General features: G+C 48.8%; 1 protein-coding gene across 1 annotated transcript in view; it reads right to left on the bottom strand.

Annotated features, from left to right (window-relative positions):
• prpf4 (pre-mRNA splicing tri-snRNP complex factor PRPF4) overlaps nucleotides 1-18,538 on the bottom strand; it is a 27,239-nt gene extending 8,701 nt beyond the window's left edge. Inside the window, exons 1-15 of the mRNA XM_080510502.1 lie at nucleotides 18,510-18,538; nucleotides 14,833-15,030; nucleotides 14,547-14,733; nucleotides 14,192-14,279; nucleotides 13,793-13,872; nucleotides 10,012-10,105; nucleotides 9,833-9,927; nucleotides 8,788-8,846; nucleotides 8,080-8,203; nucleotides 5,621-5,710; nucleotides 5,366-5,488; nucleotides 4,028-4,135; nucleotides 3,193-3,311; nucleotides 2,388-2,494; nucleotides 2,166-2,310 (exon numbers count right to left, since the gene is read on the bottom strand). Coding sequence (XP_080366628.1) covers nucleotides 2,224-2,310; nucleotides 2,388-2,494; nucleotides 3,193-3,311; nucleotides 4,028-4,135; nucleotides 5,366-5,488; nucleotides 5,621-5,710; nucleotides 8,080-8,203; nucleotides 8,788-8,846; nucleotides 9,833-9,927; nucleotides 10,012-10,105; nucleotides 13,793-13,872; nucleotides 14,192-14,279; nucleotides 14,547-14,733; nucleotides 14,833-15,004 — 1,533 coding nt within the window. The 5' untranslated portion in view covers nucleotides 15,005-15,030; nucleotides 18,510-18,538 and the 3' untranslated portion in view covers nucleotides 2,166-2,223. The remainder of the gene's footprint in view (nucleotides 1-2,165; nucleotides 2,311-2,387; nucleotides 2,495-3,192; nucleotides 3,312-4,027; nucleotides 4,136-5,365; nucleotides 5,489-5,620; nucleotides 5,711-8,079; nucleotides 8,204-8,787; nucleotides 8,847-9,832; nucleotides 9,928-10,011; nucleotides 10,106-13,792; nucleotides 13,873-14,191; nucleotides 14,280-14,546; nucleotides 14,734-14,832; nucleotides 15,031-18,509) is intronic.

Raw genomic sequence — 18,538 nt, 5'->3', positions numbered from 1 at the left:
GGGAAATGCACTCTGCATTTTTTATTCCATCACACAGCTGCTTAACTAGATCACCTGCCAGTACTTCAGTACGTCTGCTTGCTGTGGAATCTGAGAGGGGGACTTGCTTAATTTTAGCTTTAATTTCTTCTTTTTGTTTGCCTTCAAACATTGTGTCCATCACTTCAGTCATGCATTCTCTTAATATTTCTGCATCTGAGAATGGCTTCTTGTGTTTGCCCAAAATCCAAGCCACTCTAAGTGAGGCTTCTGTTGCTTTTTGTTGTTGTGTCATAGATGTGACAAGAATCCTGCTTGCAGCTTGATATGATGATTTTAGCGCATTTATTTTTGTTGTTCTTACCTCTGAATTTTGAGGATATGTTTCTTCAAAATGTGTGTGCTTTGCCTCATAATGCCGTTTCAAATTGGAAATCTTCATCACAGCGATAGTCTCCTGGCATATTAAGCACATGGGTCTTGTGCTGGTTGGAGGGAGAATGAATGCAAATTTTTCCGTCCATTCTTCTTTGAATTGGCGATTTTCACTGTCCACCTTTCTTTTGGCAGAGAACTTGGAACACGCCATTTTCATGCAATCTTTTTTTTGTTTTTTCCTCTGTGCGCAATCTAGGCTCCTTCTCTGGCAAAGTGGCAATATGAGGACGCCTTCAAAAACGAAAGTGAAACTTAAAAATGCGCTCGCAGCGCCACCCAGTAGAAGGCTGTGTATGTATCGTTGGCATGGAGACAAGTCCCGATATACACGTGTTGACCCAACCAAAACACGTACTGAAGGAATAACAGTTCGGGGGCCACAAATAGGTGGCCGGCGGGCCGGATGCGGCCCGGAGGCCGCCTATTGAGTACCGCTGTTGTAGAACGTTCTCCTCACCTGTCACTGAGGAGCGTCTGCACCGTGTGGAGACACCAGGGGGCAGTGTAGCGCGCCAACGTTTCAATCAACCAGGTAAGAAAACAACCAGTGAGCACAGAGCAGCATGTGTGAACAACAGAGTTCACATGGCGTTAAGATATTGAAATATTGCCGCTTGTCCAGAATGACTATCGTCACGACCAATCAGCAGACGGCTGCATTGTAGCGCCTCCATGTGGAACCGTGCCAATGTACCAGGTACTGTACCGGAGAAAGATCATATCCATCGGTACGGTTCTTTCAGTACCATCAAATTCTGTCACTGAGGCTCACACCAGAACATTTCAACTTGTGAGGAACCAACATGGAGCGTGTTTGACTCATGAAATACTGTGTGGTTTTCATAAACAGAGTGGCGTATAACCTGGCATGACGCCAACCATGGTACCCTAACCTGCAGAACCAGACCCAGAGGAGAACAGTGGAGAACCAGACCCAGAGAACCCTGTAGAACCAGACCCAGAGGAGGAGAAACCCTGCAGAACCAGACCCGGAGGAGAATTATGGTGCAGAACCAGACACAGAAGAGAACCTTGCAGAACCAGACCCAGAGGAGAATGGTGTAGAACCAGACCCAGAGGAGAACCCTGTAGAACCAGACCCAGAGGAGAACGGTGTAGAACCAGACCCAGAAGAGAATCTTGCAGAACCAGACCCAGAGGAGAACAGTGTAGGACCAGACCCAGAGGAGAACCTTGCAGAACCAGAGGAGAACGGTGTAGGACCAGACCCAGAGGAGAACCTTGAAGAACCAGAGGAGAACGGTGTAGGACCAGACCCAGAGGAGAACCTTGCAGAACCAGAGGAGAATGGTGTAGGACCAGACCCAGAGGAGAACCCTGCAGAACCATAGGAGAATGGTGTAGAACCAGACCCAGAGGAGAACCCTGCAGAACCAGACCCGGAGGAGAATAATGGTGCAGAACCAGACCCAGAGGAGAACAGTGGAGAACCAGACCCAGAAGAGAACCTTGCAGAACCAGACCCAGAGAACCCTGCAGACCCAGAGGAGAATAATGGTGCAGAACCAGACCCAGAGGAGAAAAGTGGAGAACCAGACCCAGAAGAGAACCTTGCAGAACCAGATCCAGAGAACCCTGCAGACCCAGAGAAGAATAATGGTGTAGAACCAGACCCAGAGGAGAACCCTGCAGAACCAGACCCAGAGAACCCTGCAGACCCAGAGGAGAACCCTGCAGAACCATACCCAAACTTAAAATGTAGCTGTTGTAAAAATTGGAAACAAAACCTTTGAGAGAAGTTTTATTGAAAAACAAAGTGATAAAAAGTTTGAAGAGACGAGGTCGTCACTCCGACAGCCACAGTTTGAAGGTGCGGTCGTAGGAGCAGGTGGCGATCAGCTTCCCGTCCGGGGACACGTCGACGCCCATCACCTGGAACCAGACAGACACGTCAGGCCACCAATCAGGAACAACCTGGGCAGCGGCCAATCACGTGGCGGTGCTCTGACCTTCCCCTCGTGTCCGGCCAGCGTCTTGAGCGGCGTCCAGCCCGGGTGGCTCCACACCTTGGCCGTGTTGTCGTATGCCCCAGTCAACAGGAAGTGACCGTCAGTGGCTGGCGAGGACAGAACCGCCATTACTTCTCCCGTTTCCTCATCACGCCATCTTTCCTCATCACGTCATCTTTCCTCATCACTCCATCTTTCCTCACTAATCCATCTTTCCTCATCACGCCATCTTTCCTCATCACGCCATCTTTCCTCATCACGCCATCTTTCCTCATCACGCCATCTTTCCTCATCACGCCATCTTTCCTCATCACGCCATCTTTCCTCTTTAATCCATCTTTCCTCATCACGCCATCTTTCCTCATCACGCCATCTTTCCTCATGACGCCATCTTTCCTCATCACTCCATCTTTCCTCATGACGCCATCTTTCCTCATCACGCCATCTTTCCTCATGACGCCATCTTTCCTCATCACGCCATCTTTCCTCATCACTCCATCTTTCCTCATGACGCCATCTTTCCTCATGACGCCATCTTTCCTCATCACGCCATCTTTCCTCATCACGCCATCTTTCCTCATCACTCCATCTTTCCTCATCACGCCATCTTTCCTCATCACTCCATCTTTCCTCATCACTCCATCTTTCCAGTGACACGTTCAGTTATTGTAGTTTGATTGAGGTGATCTTTTTCTTACTACTCTATGTTTCCATATTAGTTTTGGTGGACTGGAGGTTTTAACTCTGAACGTATGTGAATTTTCCAACACCACCTCAGCTTTCCACTTCCTACAGGGTTTCTTACGCTGGAAGCGGACGGACGACAGCAGGTTCTGATGTGCAGGGACGGTGTACAGGCACTTCCTGTTTCTCAGCTCCCACACCTTACAGGTATTATCGCCACTTCCTGTTGCCAGGTGATACCTGAAAGACAAAAAATAACCCACAAATACACCTCATGAGAAAATATTGTTCCAACAAACACAAAAGACAGTGTTTATACTGAAAAACAGTAAAACAATAAATTGATTGAAATAGAGTAGATGACATAACATGCAGTACAAATCCTGCAAAACATCTCAAAACTACTGTAAAATAAAAGCTAAGAGGAAAACTTCTACAGTCAGGTTTCCTCTGATTGGCTGAGGGAGACCTACTGCTCTCTGATTGGCCGAGGGAGGCCTACTGCTCTCTGATTGGCCGAGCGAGGCCTACTGCTCTCTGATTGGCCGAGCGAGGCCTACTGCTCTCTGATTGGCCGAGCGAGGCCTACTGCTCTCTGATTGGCCGAGCGAGGCCTACTGCTCTCTGATTGGCCGAGCGAGGCCTACTGCTCTCTGATTGGCCGAGCGAGGCCTACTGCTCTCTGATTGGCCGAGCGAGGCCTACTGCTCTCTGATTGGCCGAGCGAGGCCTACTGCTCTCTGATTGGCCGAGCGAGGCCTACTGCTCTCTGATTGGCCGAGCGAGGCCTACTGCTCTCCGATTGGCCGAGCGAGGCCTACTGCTCTCCGATTGGCCGAGCGAGGCCTACTGCTCTCCGATTGGCCGAGCGAGGCCTACTGCTCTCCGATTGGCCGAGCGAGGCCCATTGCTCTCCGATTGGCCGAGCGAGGCCCATTGCTCTCTGATTGGCTGACCCGTTGGGGGAGAAGTGAAGACTGTAGATCTCCTTCAGGTGACCTTCTAGAAACACCACACAGCGTCCAGTCCGAAGGTCCCACACTCGGCCGAACGAATCCAGCCCTCTGATTGGAGAACACACACACACACACACACACACACACACACACACACACACACACACACACACACACACACACACACACACACACACACACACACACACACACACACACGTTACATGTCAGTACTTACCCAATAGTACAAGGAGCAGTCAGTAGTACAAGGAGCAGTCAGTCCTTACCCAGTAGTACAAGGAGCAGTCAGTCCTTACCCAATAGTACAAGGAGCAGTCAGTAGTACAAGGAGCAGTCAGTCCTTACCCAGTAGTACAAGGAGCAGTCAGTCCTTACCCAGTAGTACAAGGAGCAGTCAGTAGAACAAGGAGCAGTCAGTAGAACAAGGAGCAGTCAGTACTTACCCAGTAGTACAAGGAGCAGTCAGTAGTACAAGGAGTGGTCAGTACTTACCCAGTAGTACAAGGAGCAGTCAGTAGTACAAGGAGTGGTCAGTACTTACCCAGTAGTACAAGGAGCAGTCAGTAGAACAAGGAGCAGTCAGTACTTACCCAGTAGTACAAGGAGCAGTCAGTAGAACAAGGAGCAGTCAGTACTTACCCAGTAGTACAAGGAGTGGTCAGTACTTACCCAGTAGTACAAGGAGCAGTCAGTAGTACAAGGAGTGGTCAGTACTTACCCAGTAGTACAAGGAGCAGTCAGTAGTACAAGGAGTGGTCAGTACTTACCCAGTAGTACAAGGAGCAGTCAGTAGTACAAGGAGTGGTCAGTACTTACCCAGTAGTACAAGGAGCAGTCAGTAGTACAAGGAGTGGTCAGTACTTACCCAGTAGTACAAGGAGCAGTCAGTAGTACAAGGAGTGGTCAGTACTTACCCAGTAGTACAAGGAGCAGTCAGTAGTACAAGGAGTGGTCAGTACTTACCCAGTAGTACAAGGAGCAGTCAGTAGTACAAGGAGTGGTCAGTACTTACCCAGTAGTACAAGGAGCAGTCAGTAGTACAAGGAGTGGTCAGTACTTACCCAGTAGTACAAGGAGCAGTCAGTAGTACAAGGAGTGGTCAGTACTTACCCAGTAGTACAAGGAGCAGTCAGTAGTACAAGGAGTGGTCAGTACTTACCCAGTAGTACAAGGAGCAGTCAGTAGTACAAGGAGTGGTCAGTACTTACCCAGTAGTACAAGGAGCAGTCAGTAGTACAAGGAGTGGTCAGTACTTACCCAGTAGTACAAGGAGCAGTCAGTACTTACCCAGTAGTACAAGGAGCAGTCAGTACTTACCCAGTAGCCACCAGGGAGCCGTCGGGGTGGAAGCCGAGGTCATGGACTCCTTTACTGTGGCCTTCCTGATGCAGGATTTCTTCCTGAACCTCCAAATCCCACAGACGCCAGGAGTTGTCGTAACTGCAGTATAAGTAAATGTTCTTAGTACACATAGTCCAGTGTTAGAAATCAGATTACAAATACAATTAAGAGACACAGTACCGTACAAGCTGACACATTTCCCAACACAGTACACCCAGTGAGAGTAATTACCAGGTGGTTCCCAGGAACCTTCCAGAAGGATGCCAGGACACTCGAGACACTCGCTCACCGTGTCCCTCGATGTCCGCCACTGGCTCGTCACTATGGCAACACAGGGACATCATGAGTCAGATTCAACCCCTAACCCTAACCCTTTACTTCAGACCTGTCTCTCTCGCTTCTGTATTCGTGACCCCCCGCAATACACCCAGAAAACAAGCACAAGCACTTATTGTTGTTTTTAACCATGACAATAAACACGATTGTGATTTCCATCGCTGTACCGACACACAACTCAACCTCCTCCTTTCTGAAGCATCTCCAGGATGTTCCCACAGAACTATTCTCAGCTTAACAACTCTATCCTCACCAGATCTTTGCAAAACATACACACATGTACAGACCGATATAAAAAACAACAACAAACACACGATACATATTCCAGCCCCCAATATCCATACCAATTGGCAGGAAGTGACTGAGTCCACCTGGTCGGGGGAGGGGGTTAGATATCTGTGCAATGCTGGTTCTCCTTTTCAAACAGGAAGTGAGGTGAGAGGTCAAATCTACTAAGGAGGAAATGATTATCAGCACCTTCATCTGGAAAACCAAATGTTGGGCTTCATTCCGTTTCCAAAACAAAAGACGAGCAACGAAATGGACAGAACACAAGTCATCAGTAAACCTTTGCTCAGGAGAACGATCCCAAACACACCAGCAAGACTCGTGAAGGTCTGGTACGACTCGTCAGAGTCCCGACCAGATCCAATGACCAGAAAGAGGCCATCATGCTCAAATCGTCCAGTGCTGCTGACTTCAAACCAACCTGCCAAGCAGAGCCACACCATCTCCTCAGAGAACGGCTGTCTGCCGAGTCATACCGTAACAACGCCGAGTCATACCGTAACAACGTCGAGTCATACCGTAACAACGCAGAGTCATACCGTAACAACGTCGAGTCATACCGTAACAACGCAGAGTCATACCGTAACAACGCAGAGTCATACCGTAACAACGTCGAGTCATACCGTAACAACGCAGAGTCATACCGCAACAACGCCGAGTCATACCGTAACAACGCCGAGTCATACCTTAACAACGCCGAGTCATACCGTAATAACGCAGAGTCATACCGCAACAACACTCGGTAACGACACCGAGTCATACCGTAACAACACTTGGTAACAACACTGAGTCATACCATAACAACGGCGAGTCATACCATAACAACGGCGAGTCATACCGTAACAACGCAGAGTCATACCGCAACAACACTCGGTAACAACACCGAGTCATACCGTAACACTGAGTCATACCGCAACAACGCCGAGTCATACCGCAACAACACTCGGTAACAACACCGAGTCATACCGTAACAACACTCGGTAATGACACCGAGTCATACCATAACAACGCCGAGTCATACCGCAACAATGCCGAGTCATACCGTAACAACGCAGAGTCATACCCTAACAACACCGAGTCATACCGCAACAACGCCGAGTCATACCGCAACAACACTCGGTAAAAACACAGAGTCATACCGTAACAACACTCGGTACCAACACCGAGTCATACCATAACAACACCGAGTCATACCGTAACAACGCAGAGTCATACCGTAACAACGCAGAGTCATACCGCAACAACACTCGGTAACAACACCGAGTCATACCGTAACACTGAGTCATACCGCAACAACGCCGAGTCATACCGCAACAACACTCGGTAACAACACCGAGTCATACCGTAACAACACTCGGTAATGACACAGAGTCATACCATAACAACGCCGAGTCATACCGCAACAATGCCGAGTCATACCGTAACAACGCAGAGTCATACCCTAACAACACCGAGTCATACCGCAACAACGCCGAGTCATACCGCAACAACACTCGGTAAAAACACAGAGTCATACCGTAACAACACTCGGTAACGACACCGAGTCATACCGTAACAACACTTGGTAACAACACTGAGTCATACCATAACAACGGCGAGTCATACCATAACAACGGCGAGTCATACCGTAACAACGCCGAGTCATACCGCAACAACGCCGAGTCATACCGCAACAACGCCGAGTCATACCGTAACAACGCCGAGTCATACCGTAACAACGTCGAGTCATACCTTAACAACGCCGAGTCATACCGTAACAACGCAGAGTCATACCGTAACAACACCTTTTCACACTGGGCCACATACCTTTGAATGTCTTTTTTTCCTCATAAATAAATTTCATCTTCATTTAAAAACTGCATTTTGTGTTTACTTGTGTTATCTTTAACGTTTAGTTTTGTTTGATGATCTGAAGCATTTAAGTGTGGAAAACATACAAAAAAAGTAAGAAATGAGGACGGAGCAACCACTTTTTCACACCACTGTATATTCAGCCATCTTAATGGTTATTATTATGTGTGTTTATAAAATGACGTTGAACTTTGAAAGGTGTATAAACAGTCTACCTGTCCAGACTCCAGAGCTTCACTGAGCCATCAGCTGCACATGAGGCCAGGCTCACATCTGATTGGTGGAGAGAAACTCCGGCCTGAGGGCGGAACACCACGGCTCCAACATTGGTGTTGTGTCCTTCAGCCAATAGAAACACAGTGACACAACTAAGAGGGAGGTTACATCTGTCTGTGAAACACCTGTATACATGTAAACACGCGGAGATTAAACATGTATGCGTGTGTTGACAATACAGTGTAAGTATGAGTGGGTCAAGCTCAAAGATAAACAGTGTTTGCACTTGACAGCTTTCAGTTCAAAATGTGACGATTGAATGTGCAGATAATTACAGAGATGTGTTGATTAAACAAGTAGAGACTGAATATGTGTGTTGTTACACAAACACATGGCGCTTGAACAAGTTTTTACTTGAGTTGATTGAACATATTTAAACATGTAGATGATAAACATGGATTCAACACGTTAAAAACGTATACAACAACACGTGTAAAGGCATTAATATTTAGAGTAACTCCATGTAAACTCGTCTAAACAAGCACATGGATTTAACACGTGGAGTTTAAATGTACACAAGTGTGAATTAAATACCAGTGAAGACATTGAAAACAAACACACGTTAATTAGGTGATAATCCAACCTGGACATAACCACGTCCATCTTAAACAAGTAAACAATGTGGCAGTACATGAAGCTCCGCCCACCTCTGAGGGTACGAATGAGGTTACAGTCCGGAACCGACCACAGCTTACATAGACCGCTCCTGTGGGAGTTAGCACATTAGCATTAGCTTCATCACAGCAGACTGCTCCTGTTGGCGTTAGCATTATCACAACACTCCAACAAGCTAAGAGAGAGCTAACACACCTTTTCTCTCAGGCTAAGACTGAAGTGATTTCTATCCTGGTATTCCAATGCTACATCAACAGCTGTATTCCAACGCTAGGTTACATGTGATGCTAACAGCTGTATTCCTACGCTAGGTTTCATGTGATGCTAACAGCTGTATTCCTACGCTAGGTTTCATGTGATGCTAACAGCTGTATTCCTACGCTAGGTTTCATGTGATGCTAACAGCTGTATTCCTACGCTAGGTTTCATGTGATGCTAACAGCTGTATTCCTACACTAGGTTTCATGTGATGCTTACAGCTGTATTCCTACGCTAGGTTTCATGTGATGCAAACAGCTGTATTCCTACACTAGGTTTCATGCGATGCAAACAGCTGTATTCCTACGCTAGGTTTCATGTGATGCTAACAGCTGTATTCCTACGCTAGGTTTCATGCGATGCAAACAGCTGTATTCCTACGCTAGGTTTCATGTGATGCTTACAGCTGTATTCCTACGCTAGGTTTCATGTGATGCAAACAGCTGTATTCCTACACTAGGTTTCATGCGATGCAAACAGCTGTATTCCTACACTAGGTTTCATGCGATGCAAACAGCTGTATTCCTACGCTAGGTTTCATGCGATGCAAACAGCTGTATTCCTACACTAGGTTTCATGTGATGCAAACAGCTGTATTCCTACGCTAGGTTTCATGTGATGCTAACAGCTGTATTCCTACGCTAGGTTTCATGCGATGCAAACAGCTGTATTCCTATGCTACATCTACCGCTAACAGCCGTATTCCAATAGTACATTTCATGCTATGCTCACAGCCATATTCCAATGCTACATGCTATGCCAACAGCTGTATTCCAACCCTGCATCTCATGCTATGCTAACAGTACTCGGGTTGGGTACCAGGAGCCAGTGGCCAACAGTTTGGAATCGGGGCTGAAGTGGCAGAAGCTGATTGGTCGATCATCACCAATCTGACTGCAGAAGTTGTTCAAGTTCTGCAAAGTGAATAACAATTAGGGAGATCCTTCGCGCAATGATGTCATCAGTCATGTGAGGTCATTCGGTGACGTCCAACTCACCCGCAGGCTCTTGTGCAGCTCTTGTTGCCGGATTACTCTGGTTGCATCGTTAATTTCTCGTTGAGCACGTGCAGCGTCCAGACGCAACATTGCCCTGGTGGACCAACAACAGAACAAACCGACTGGTCAAAGTGCTCATCTCACCACATGTGGGAAGATTTAGCTGCTGAGAGCAGGGATAAACAGGGAGGGGCCCCGATGACAGAAGAGAAGACTTTATTAATCCCCTCGGGGACATTTTCTTTATCAAACTGATAAGCCAGAGTCCCCAGAGGAAACCCACAGGGAGAAAATGCAAATTCCACACAGAAAGGACCTGAGCGGGATTATAACTCAGGACCTTCACGCTGTGAGGCGGGAGAGCTAACCACTGCAGCACCGCGGCGGGGAGGAGAGAGGACAGAGGTCTGGAGGTGGGGGGGTAGACATCTCGTCATGGGCCCCAGAAAAACTACAGCTGCTTGTACCAAGGTGCACCACATAGAACTACCCCAAATAGAGCGGTCCAGTCAGCATGCTGAGACAAGATGAAATGTTAGGATATGACACGTTGTGGACTGCCCCACCCCCGACTCCCCCGAGAGCCTGCCACCCTCTGCTGGAAACAATCCCAGAGGAAAGACAGGAACAGCGAGGAGCGACAGAAAGACAGGAACAGCGAGGAGCGACAGAAAGACAGGAACTGCGAGGAGCGACAGAAAGACAGGAACTGCGAGGAGCGACAGAAAGACAGGAACAGCGAGGAGCGACAGAAAGACAGGAACAGCGAGGAGCGACAGAAAGACAGGAACAGCGAGGAGCGACAGAAAGACAGGAACTGCGAGGAGCGACAGAAAGACAGGAACAGCGAGGAGCGACAGAAAGACAGGAACAGTGAGGAGCAACAGAAAGACAGGAACAGCGAGGAGCGACAGAAAGACAGGAACAGTGAGGAGCAACAGAAAGACAGGAACAGCGAGGAGCAACAGAAAGACAGGAACAGCGAGGAGCAACAGAAAGACAGGAACAGCGAGGAGCAACAGAAAGACAGGAACAGCGAGGAGCAACAGAAAGACAGGAACAGCGAGGAGCAACAGAAAGACAGGAACAGCGAGGAGCAACAGAAAGACAGGAACAGTGAGGAGCAACAGAAAGACAGGAACAGTGAGGAGCAACAGAAAGACAGGAACAGCGAGGAGCAACAGAAAGACAGGAACAGCGAGGAGCAACAGAAAGACAGGAACAGCGAGGAGCAACAGAAAGACAGGAACAGCGAGGAGCAACAGAAAGACAGGAAGAGCGAGGAGCAACAGAAAGACAGGAACAGCGAGGAGCAACAGAAAGACAGGAACAGCGAGGAGCAACAGAAAGACAGGAACAGCGAGGAGCAACAGAAAGACAGGAACAGCGAGGAGCAACAGAAAGACAGGAACAGCGAGGAGCAACAGAAAGACAGGAACAGCGAGGAGCAACAGAAAGACAGGAACAGCGAGGAGCAACAGAAAGACAGGAACAGTGAGGAGCAACAGAAAGACAGGAACAGTGAGGAGCAACAGAAAGACAGGAACAGCGAGGAGCAACAGAAAGACAGGAACAGTGAGGAGCAACAGAAAGACAGGAACAGTGAGGAGCAACAGAAAGACAGGAACAGCGAGGAGCAACAGAAAGACAGGAACAGCGAGGAGCAACAGAAAGACAGGAACAGCGAGGAGCAACAGAAAGACAGGAACAGCGAGGAGCAACAGAAAGACAGGAACAGCGAGGAGCAACAGAAAGACAGGAACAGTGAGGAGCAACAGAAAGACAGGAACAGTGAGGAGCAACAGAAAGACAGGAACAGCGAGGAGCAACAGAAAGACAGGAAGAGCGAGGAGCAACAGAAAGACAGGAACAGCGAGGAGCAACAGAAAGACAGGAACAGCGAGGAGCAACAGAAAGACAGGAACAGCGAGGAGCAACAGAAAGACAGGAAGAGCGAGGAGCAACAGAAAGACAGGAACAGCGAGGAGCAACAGAAAGACAGGAACAGCGAGGAGCAACAGAAAGACAGGAACAGCGAGGAGCAACAGAAAGACAGGAACAGCGAGGAGCAACAGAAAGACAGGAACAGCGAGGAGCAACAGAAAGACAGGAACAGCGAGGAGCAACAGAAAGACAGGAACAGCGAGGAGCAACAGAAAGACAGGAACAGCGAGGAGCAACAGAAAGACAGGAACAGCGAGGAGCAACAGAAAGACAGGAACAGCGAGGAGCAACAGAAAGACAGGAACAGCGAGGAGCAACAGAAAGACAGGAACAGTGAGGAGCAACAGAAAGACAGGAACAGTGAGGAGCAACAGAAAGACAGGAACAGTGAGGAGCAACAGAAAGACAGGAACAGCGAGGAGCAACAGAAAGACAGGAAGAGCGAGGAGCAACAGAAAGACAGGAAGAGCGAGGAGCAACAGAAAGACAGGAACAGCGAGGAGCAACAGAAAGACAGGAACAGCGAGGAGCAACAGAAAGACAGGAAGAGCGAGGAGCAACAGAAAGACAGGAACAGCGAGGAGCAACAGAAAGACAGGAACAGCGAGGAGCAACAGAAAGACAGGAACAGCGAGGAGCAACAGAAAGACAGGAACAGCGAGGAGCAACAGAAAGACAGGAACAGCGAGGAGCAACAGAAAGACAGGAACAGTGAGGAGCAACAGAAAGACAGGAACAGTGAGGAGCAACAGAAAGACAGGAACAGTGAGGAGCAACAGAAAGACAGGAACAGCGAGGAGCAACAGAAAGACAGGAACAGCGAGGAGCAACAGAAAGACAGGAACAGCGAGGAGCAACAGAAAGACAGGAACAGCGAGGAGCAACAGAAAGACAGGAACAGTGAGGAGCAACAGAAAGACAGGAACAGTGAGGAGCAACAGAAAGACAGGAACAGCGAGGAGCAACAGAAAGACAGGAACAGTGAGGAGCAACAGAAAGACAGGAACAGTGAGGAGCAACAGAAAGACAGGAACAGTGAGGAGCAACAGAAAGACAGGAACAGCGAGGAGCAACAGAAAGACAGGAACAGCGAGGAGCAACAGAAAGACAGGAACAGCGAGGAGCAACAGAAAGACAGGAACAGTGAGGAGCAACAGAAAGACAGGAACAGTGAGGAGCAACAGAAAGACAGGAACAGCGAGGAGCAACAGAAAGACAGGAACAGCGAGGAGCAACAGAAAGACAGGAACAGTGAGGAGCAACAGAAAGACAGGAACAGTGAGGAGCAACAGAAAGACAGGAACAGTGAGGAGCAACAGAAAGACAGGAACAGTGAGGAGCAACAGAAAGACAGGAACAGCGAGGAGCAACAGAAAGACAGGAACAGCGAGGAGCAACAGAAAGACAGGAACAGCGAGGAGCAACAGAAAGACAGGAACAGCGAGGAGCAACAGAAAGACAGGAACAGTGAGGAGCAACAGAAAGACAGGAACAGTGAGGAGCAACAGAAAGACAGGAACAGCGAGGAGCAACAGAAAGACAGGAACAGCGAGGAGCAACAGAAAGACAGGAACAGCGAGGAGCGACAGAAAGACAGGAACAGCGAGGAGCAACAGAAAGACAGGAACAGTGAGGAGCAACAGAAAGACAGGAACAGCGAGGAGCAACAGAAAGACAGGAACAGTGAGGAGCAACAGAAAGACAGGAACAGCGAGAAGTGATTGTTTCCGTTCTTCACTCCAGGTCTGTTCGAAGGAGTTTTTCAGGTTCTCTCCTTGACGCTGCCTGTTCTCTGTGAACGTTTCCTTGAAGGGGTGTCGTCAGGTTGGAGACTCACCGAGGCAGCGAGTATCGTGCCAACCAGAGCCGAGCTTCCTTCAGGGTGGGGCCGCCTTCATGGTACCATGTCTGCTGGCACTGTGATTGGTCAACAACAACAACAACGTCATATTTCTGAGGATGTGTGTTCTGCTCAGGATGCAAATCTCTGATTATAACTGAGTATATCCAAGTACATCGCTGACAGGAGTTTCTCCCCCAGGACAGATGTGACTCCCCTAGGATTTAGATTGACTGTCCCAGGACAGGACTATGGAGTGACCTCTAACCTTAACCCACCCTCTAGATGTACTTATGTGATCTGACCTCTAACCTTAACCCACCCTCTAGATGTACTTATGTGATCTGACCTCTAACCTTAACCCACCCTCTAGATGTACTCTAGATGTGATCTGACCTCGTCTTGTGACCTCTTGGCTCGCTCTTCGTCTTTCCTGGACTTCTTCAGGGCGTCGGGACCAACGACCGACAGGATACTGCGCAGTCTGAGCACCAACACAGGAAAGTGAATCAACATGTCAGAACAACGGGTCTCTGCATCCAGGCGGCTCCATCAGGTCGCGCAGCTCGTTAGTCCGGCGAGCCGCCGTCCAGGTGACATGAGAACCCGCCCAGACCAAACTAATCAATCCCTGCAGCCGAGCGGCGGCACAACGAGGATTAGGCCCTCCTGGAGGACAGCGGGCCCCATGCTGGCTGCTGTTTCCAGCTGTCACATGAACTTTGAACTGAAGAAGAGTAAACGCTCCCACCTCTCACGGCGGTCAGCTGGTCCCTCTCCGAACAACGTGATTGGCTCTCCGAGTGCTCGGAGGCAGGCCTTCACCTCGGCATCGTCCGTGGAGACGGTGATCTGCCGCGCTCTACGACGACGCTCAAATTCAGCTAGCGCATCCTGCTGCCGCTCGCTGACTCGCTCCTCCATCTCCATAGTCTCTCCTGCAAAGCATCATGGGTAAAGTCAGCAAACTGCATTCACAGGAGCCCGCTCCCGATGACCGCTTAGTAACCATGACAACCTCCCCGTCCGGGGCTCACCTGACGAGATGTTGATGTTTCCAGCCTTGATTCCGGCCCTCACCGCATCACTTCCTGCGCCAGCGCCACTCACCATCTCAGCGCTCAGACGCTCACGCTCTTTTTCCTCCAGGCTGCCATAGAAAACGCGACTTCTCTTCACGGCCGGGGCCGCGTCCTCCTCGTCCGACATCTTGATGCTTCTGCTTCCAGACACAACTGAGAACCACAAACCGATAAGACAACTAGCTGACGGGTCAGAGTAACCCTGGTACCAGCTCCTGACCCTGGTACCAGCTCCTGACCCTGGTATTGACCCTGGTACCAGCTCCTGACCCTGGTATTGACCCTGATACCAGCTCTTGACCCTGGTATTGACCCTGATACCAGCTCCAGACCCTGGTATTGACCCTGGTACCAGCTCCTGACCCTGGTATTGACCCTGATACCAGCTCTTGACCCTGGTATTGACCCTGATACCAGCTCCAGACCCTGGTATTGACCCTGGTACCAGCTCCTGATCCTGGTACCAGCTCCTGACCCTGGTATTGACCCTGATACCAGCTCCTGACCCTGATACCAGCACCTACCCTGGTATTGACCCTGATACCAGCTCTTGACCCTGGTATTGACCCTGATACCAGCTCCTGACCCTGGTATTGACCCTGATACCAGCTCCTGACCCTGGTATTGACCCTGATACCAGCTCCTGACCCTGGTATTGACCCTGATACCAGCTCCTGACCCTGGTATTGACCCTGATACCAGCTCTTGACCCTGATACCAGCTCCTGACCCTGGTATTGACCCTGATACCAGCTCCTGACCCTGGTATTGACCCTGATACCAGCTCCTGACCCTGATACCAGCACTTACCCTGGTATTGACCCTGATACCAGCTCCTGACCCTGATACCAGCTCTTGACCCTGGTATTGACCCTGATACCAGCTCCTGACCCTGGTATTGACCCTGATACCAGCTCCTGACCCTGGTGCCAGCTCCTGACCCTGGTATTGACCCTGATACCAGCTCCTGACCCTGATATTGATCCTGATACCAGCTCCTGACCTTGGTACCAGCTCCTGACCCTGGTATTGATCCTGATACCAGCTCCTGACCCTGGTATTGACCCTGATACTAGCTCCTGCCCATGGTATCAACAAGGAATGGTCTGATCCGAGCCACTGGACTGGTATGGGGTCCAATCCAGGCCGATCCTGGGGTCCAGGCCAAAGTCACTGGATTGGGTATCGGACTTTTAGAACCCATCCAATCCATAAGCCCAAACTATCTCCTATATACTCAACTCCACTTTGTGCGACATGCCGTAACACAGACGAGCTGTCGCCATGGTTACCTGTGTTTTTGTCATGTGACCTGCAGAGCTCGTCATGTCTGCCGTGTGGAATTATTTTACGCTTACCGAGGAGAAAAGTTAAACAGGTGGGTGCAACGTTCGCAAAACGAGTGTCTCAAAGGGAGGCAGCAAAACCAGACGGGTTCAGCGCTAAGCTTTTGACATAATAAAATAAATTCTAATCACTGAGGCTTTAAATTATTATTATTTTTTTTTACTTGTTCCAAGTCTGTTTTTCTCCACGAGGGTTGATCTGGAATAATGAGCTTAATGATCTCACCTGACACAACTGCACACACATGAATTTATGGAAGGAGAACTCCTCCTGTCGTCATGGTGATGAATTAATATTCTAACATGAGAAACTCAGGCTCCAAACAACTGGAAGGAGAATCTAAACTAAAAGAAGAGTAGAGAGGAAGTTCATCCTGACACCTTTCTGCTGGAATAAAGTGAAACTGAGTGATCACAGTGCCGTCCCTTTATAATGCTGATTAATTAATATAATCTCACTAAGTCAGCATCAACCAATCGGCATTAACCAGTCAGCATCAACCAGTGAAGTCAGGAATGTTCAGGCTTTGGCTGCAGCAGCAGAGTTGCTTTTAGCTGCTGGATGTGTTTGAACTCTTCATGTTATCAGAGAATAACTGCTCCTTCAGTCTGTAAACTGCTCTGCAGGGTTTCTCACTGTCTGAGTGGTCAGACGCTACAAGCTCCGCCCCCTTCATGTGAACGTGCACACGTAGGTCTGGGTTGAACTAGAGAGTTGATAACCTGCTTGGTAGTCACGGTGATCAGGATCACATCTCGATAAGTCAACCAGGAAATTGATCCTGGGTCTGTTGATCACACTTCATAGTCCAGACCTCCACAGTTTTATTGTTTTGTTGTGTCTTAAGAAACCATGTGTAACTTGCCTCTTCCTACATGATTCTAGTGGGGATGCCATTATTTTATGTTCATTCATTAAATTATTTATTGGAGCATAATGTGACTTTTCTGTTTATACACTGGAATTATTTAATTTAATTTAAATATTTGCACTTTTTTTGTATTTCAAACATTTGGATGGTGCAGCTGGTCTGTTGTTTACAAATGCTATTAAAGCGATGTGAGCTTTAAGTTTAAATATAGCCACAGCAGTTACATAACTCCAGTTGTGGCCACATGTTTTCCTTCTTTCTTTAGGAACCAGAATAGTTGTTGTTCAGTAAACAGGATGTTTTTAGACGTCAGTATCAAGCTAATTACAATCACGTATTATTAACAACTTCTAGAGTGACAAAAAGAATCAGAAACCGTAACCCTAACCCTGGTACCAGCTCCTAACCCTGGTACTAGATCCTGACCCTAGTACCAGCTCCTGACCCTGGTACTAGATCCTGACCCTGGTACCAGCTCCTGACCCTGGTACTAGATCCTGACCCTGGTACCAGCTCCTGACCCTGGTACTAGATCCTAACCCTGGTACCAGCTCCTAACCCTGGTACTAGATCCTGACCCTGGTACCAGCTCCTAACCCTGGTACCAGCTCCTAACCCTGGTACTAGATCCTGACCCTGGTACCAGCTCCTAACCCTGGTACTAGATCCTGACCCTGGTACCAGCTCCTAACCCTGGTACCAGCTCCTGACCCTGGTACCAGCTCCTGACCCTGGTACTAGATCCTGACCCTGGTACTAGATCCTGACCCTGGTACCAGCTCCTGACCCTGGTACTAGATCGTGACCCTGGTACTAGATCCTGACCCTGGTACCAGCTCCTAACCCTGGTACTAGATCCTGACCCTGGTACCAGCTCCTAACCCTGGTACTAGATCCTGACCCTGGTACCAGCTCCTGACCCTGGTACTAGATCCTGACCCTGGTATCAGCTCCTGACCCTGGTACTAGATCCTGACCCTGGTACTAGATCCTGACCCTGGTACTAGATCCTGACCCTGGTAATAACTTCAGTCCCTGGTACCAGCTCAAGACCCTGGTACTATCTCCTGACCAGGCTAACCGTGTGACACCAGGCTAACTAAGCTAACCGGGTTATACCAGGTTAACCAGGCAAACTAAACCAACCGGGTTATACCAGGTTAACCAGGCTAACTAAGGTAACCGGGTTAAACCAGGTCAACCAGTAAAGTCACTGTCGGTTTGAGAACGCGAGGCTCGTGCAGACGATGTTCACTGTGCCAAACAAACGTCACAGTGCGTCACAACAACATTCCCTCCATCTGCTAATTCACCCACAGACATTCAAGTGGGATTTAAGAGGAATAATAGATCAAATGTATCTGCTTCTATATACACACATACATTTATATTCATTCCTTTAAAATAAAACTCACCAGAAAACTGAGAACTCGCCGCAGCTCCG

The sequence above is a fragment of the Blennius ocellaris genome, assembly GCF_963422515.1.
Source record: "Blennius ocellaris genome assembly, chromosome: 15".
NCBI lineage: Eukaryota > Metazoa > Chordata > Actinopteri > Blenniiformes > Blenniidae > Blennius > Blennius ocellaris.
The sequence above is the reverse complement of the archived record's forward strand: the minus strand, read 5'-3'. Positions and strand labels throughout refer to the sequence as shown.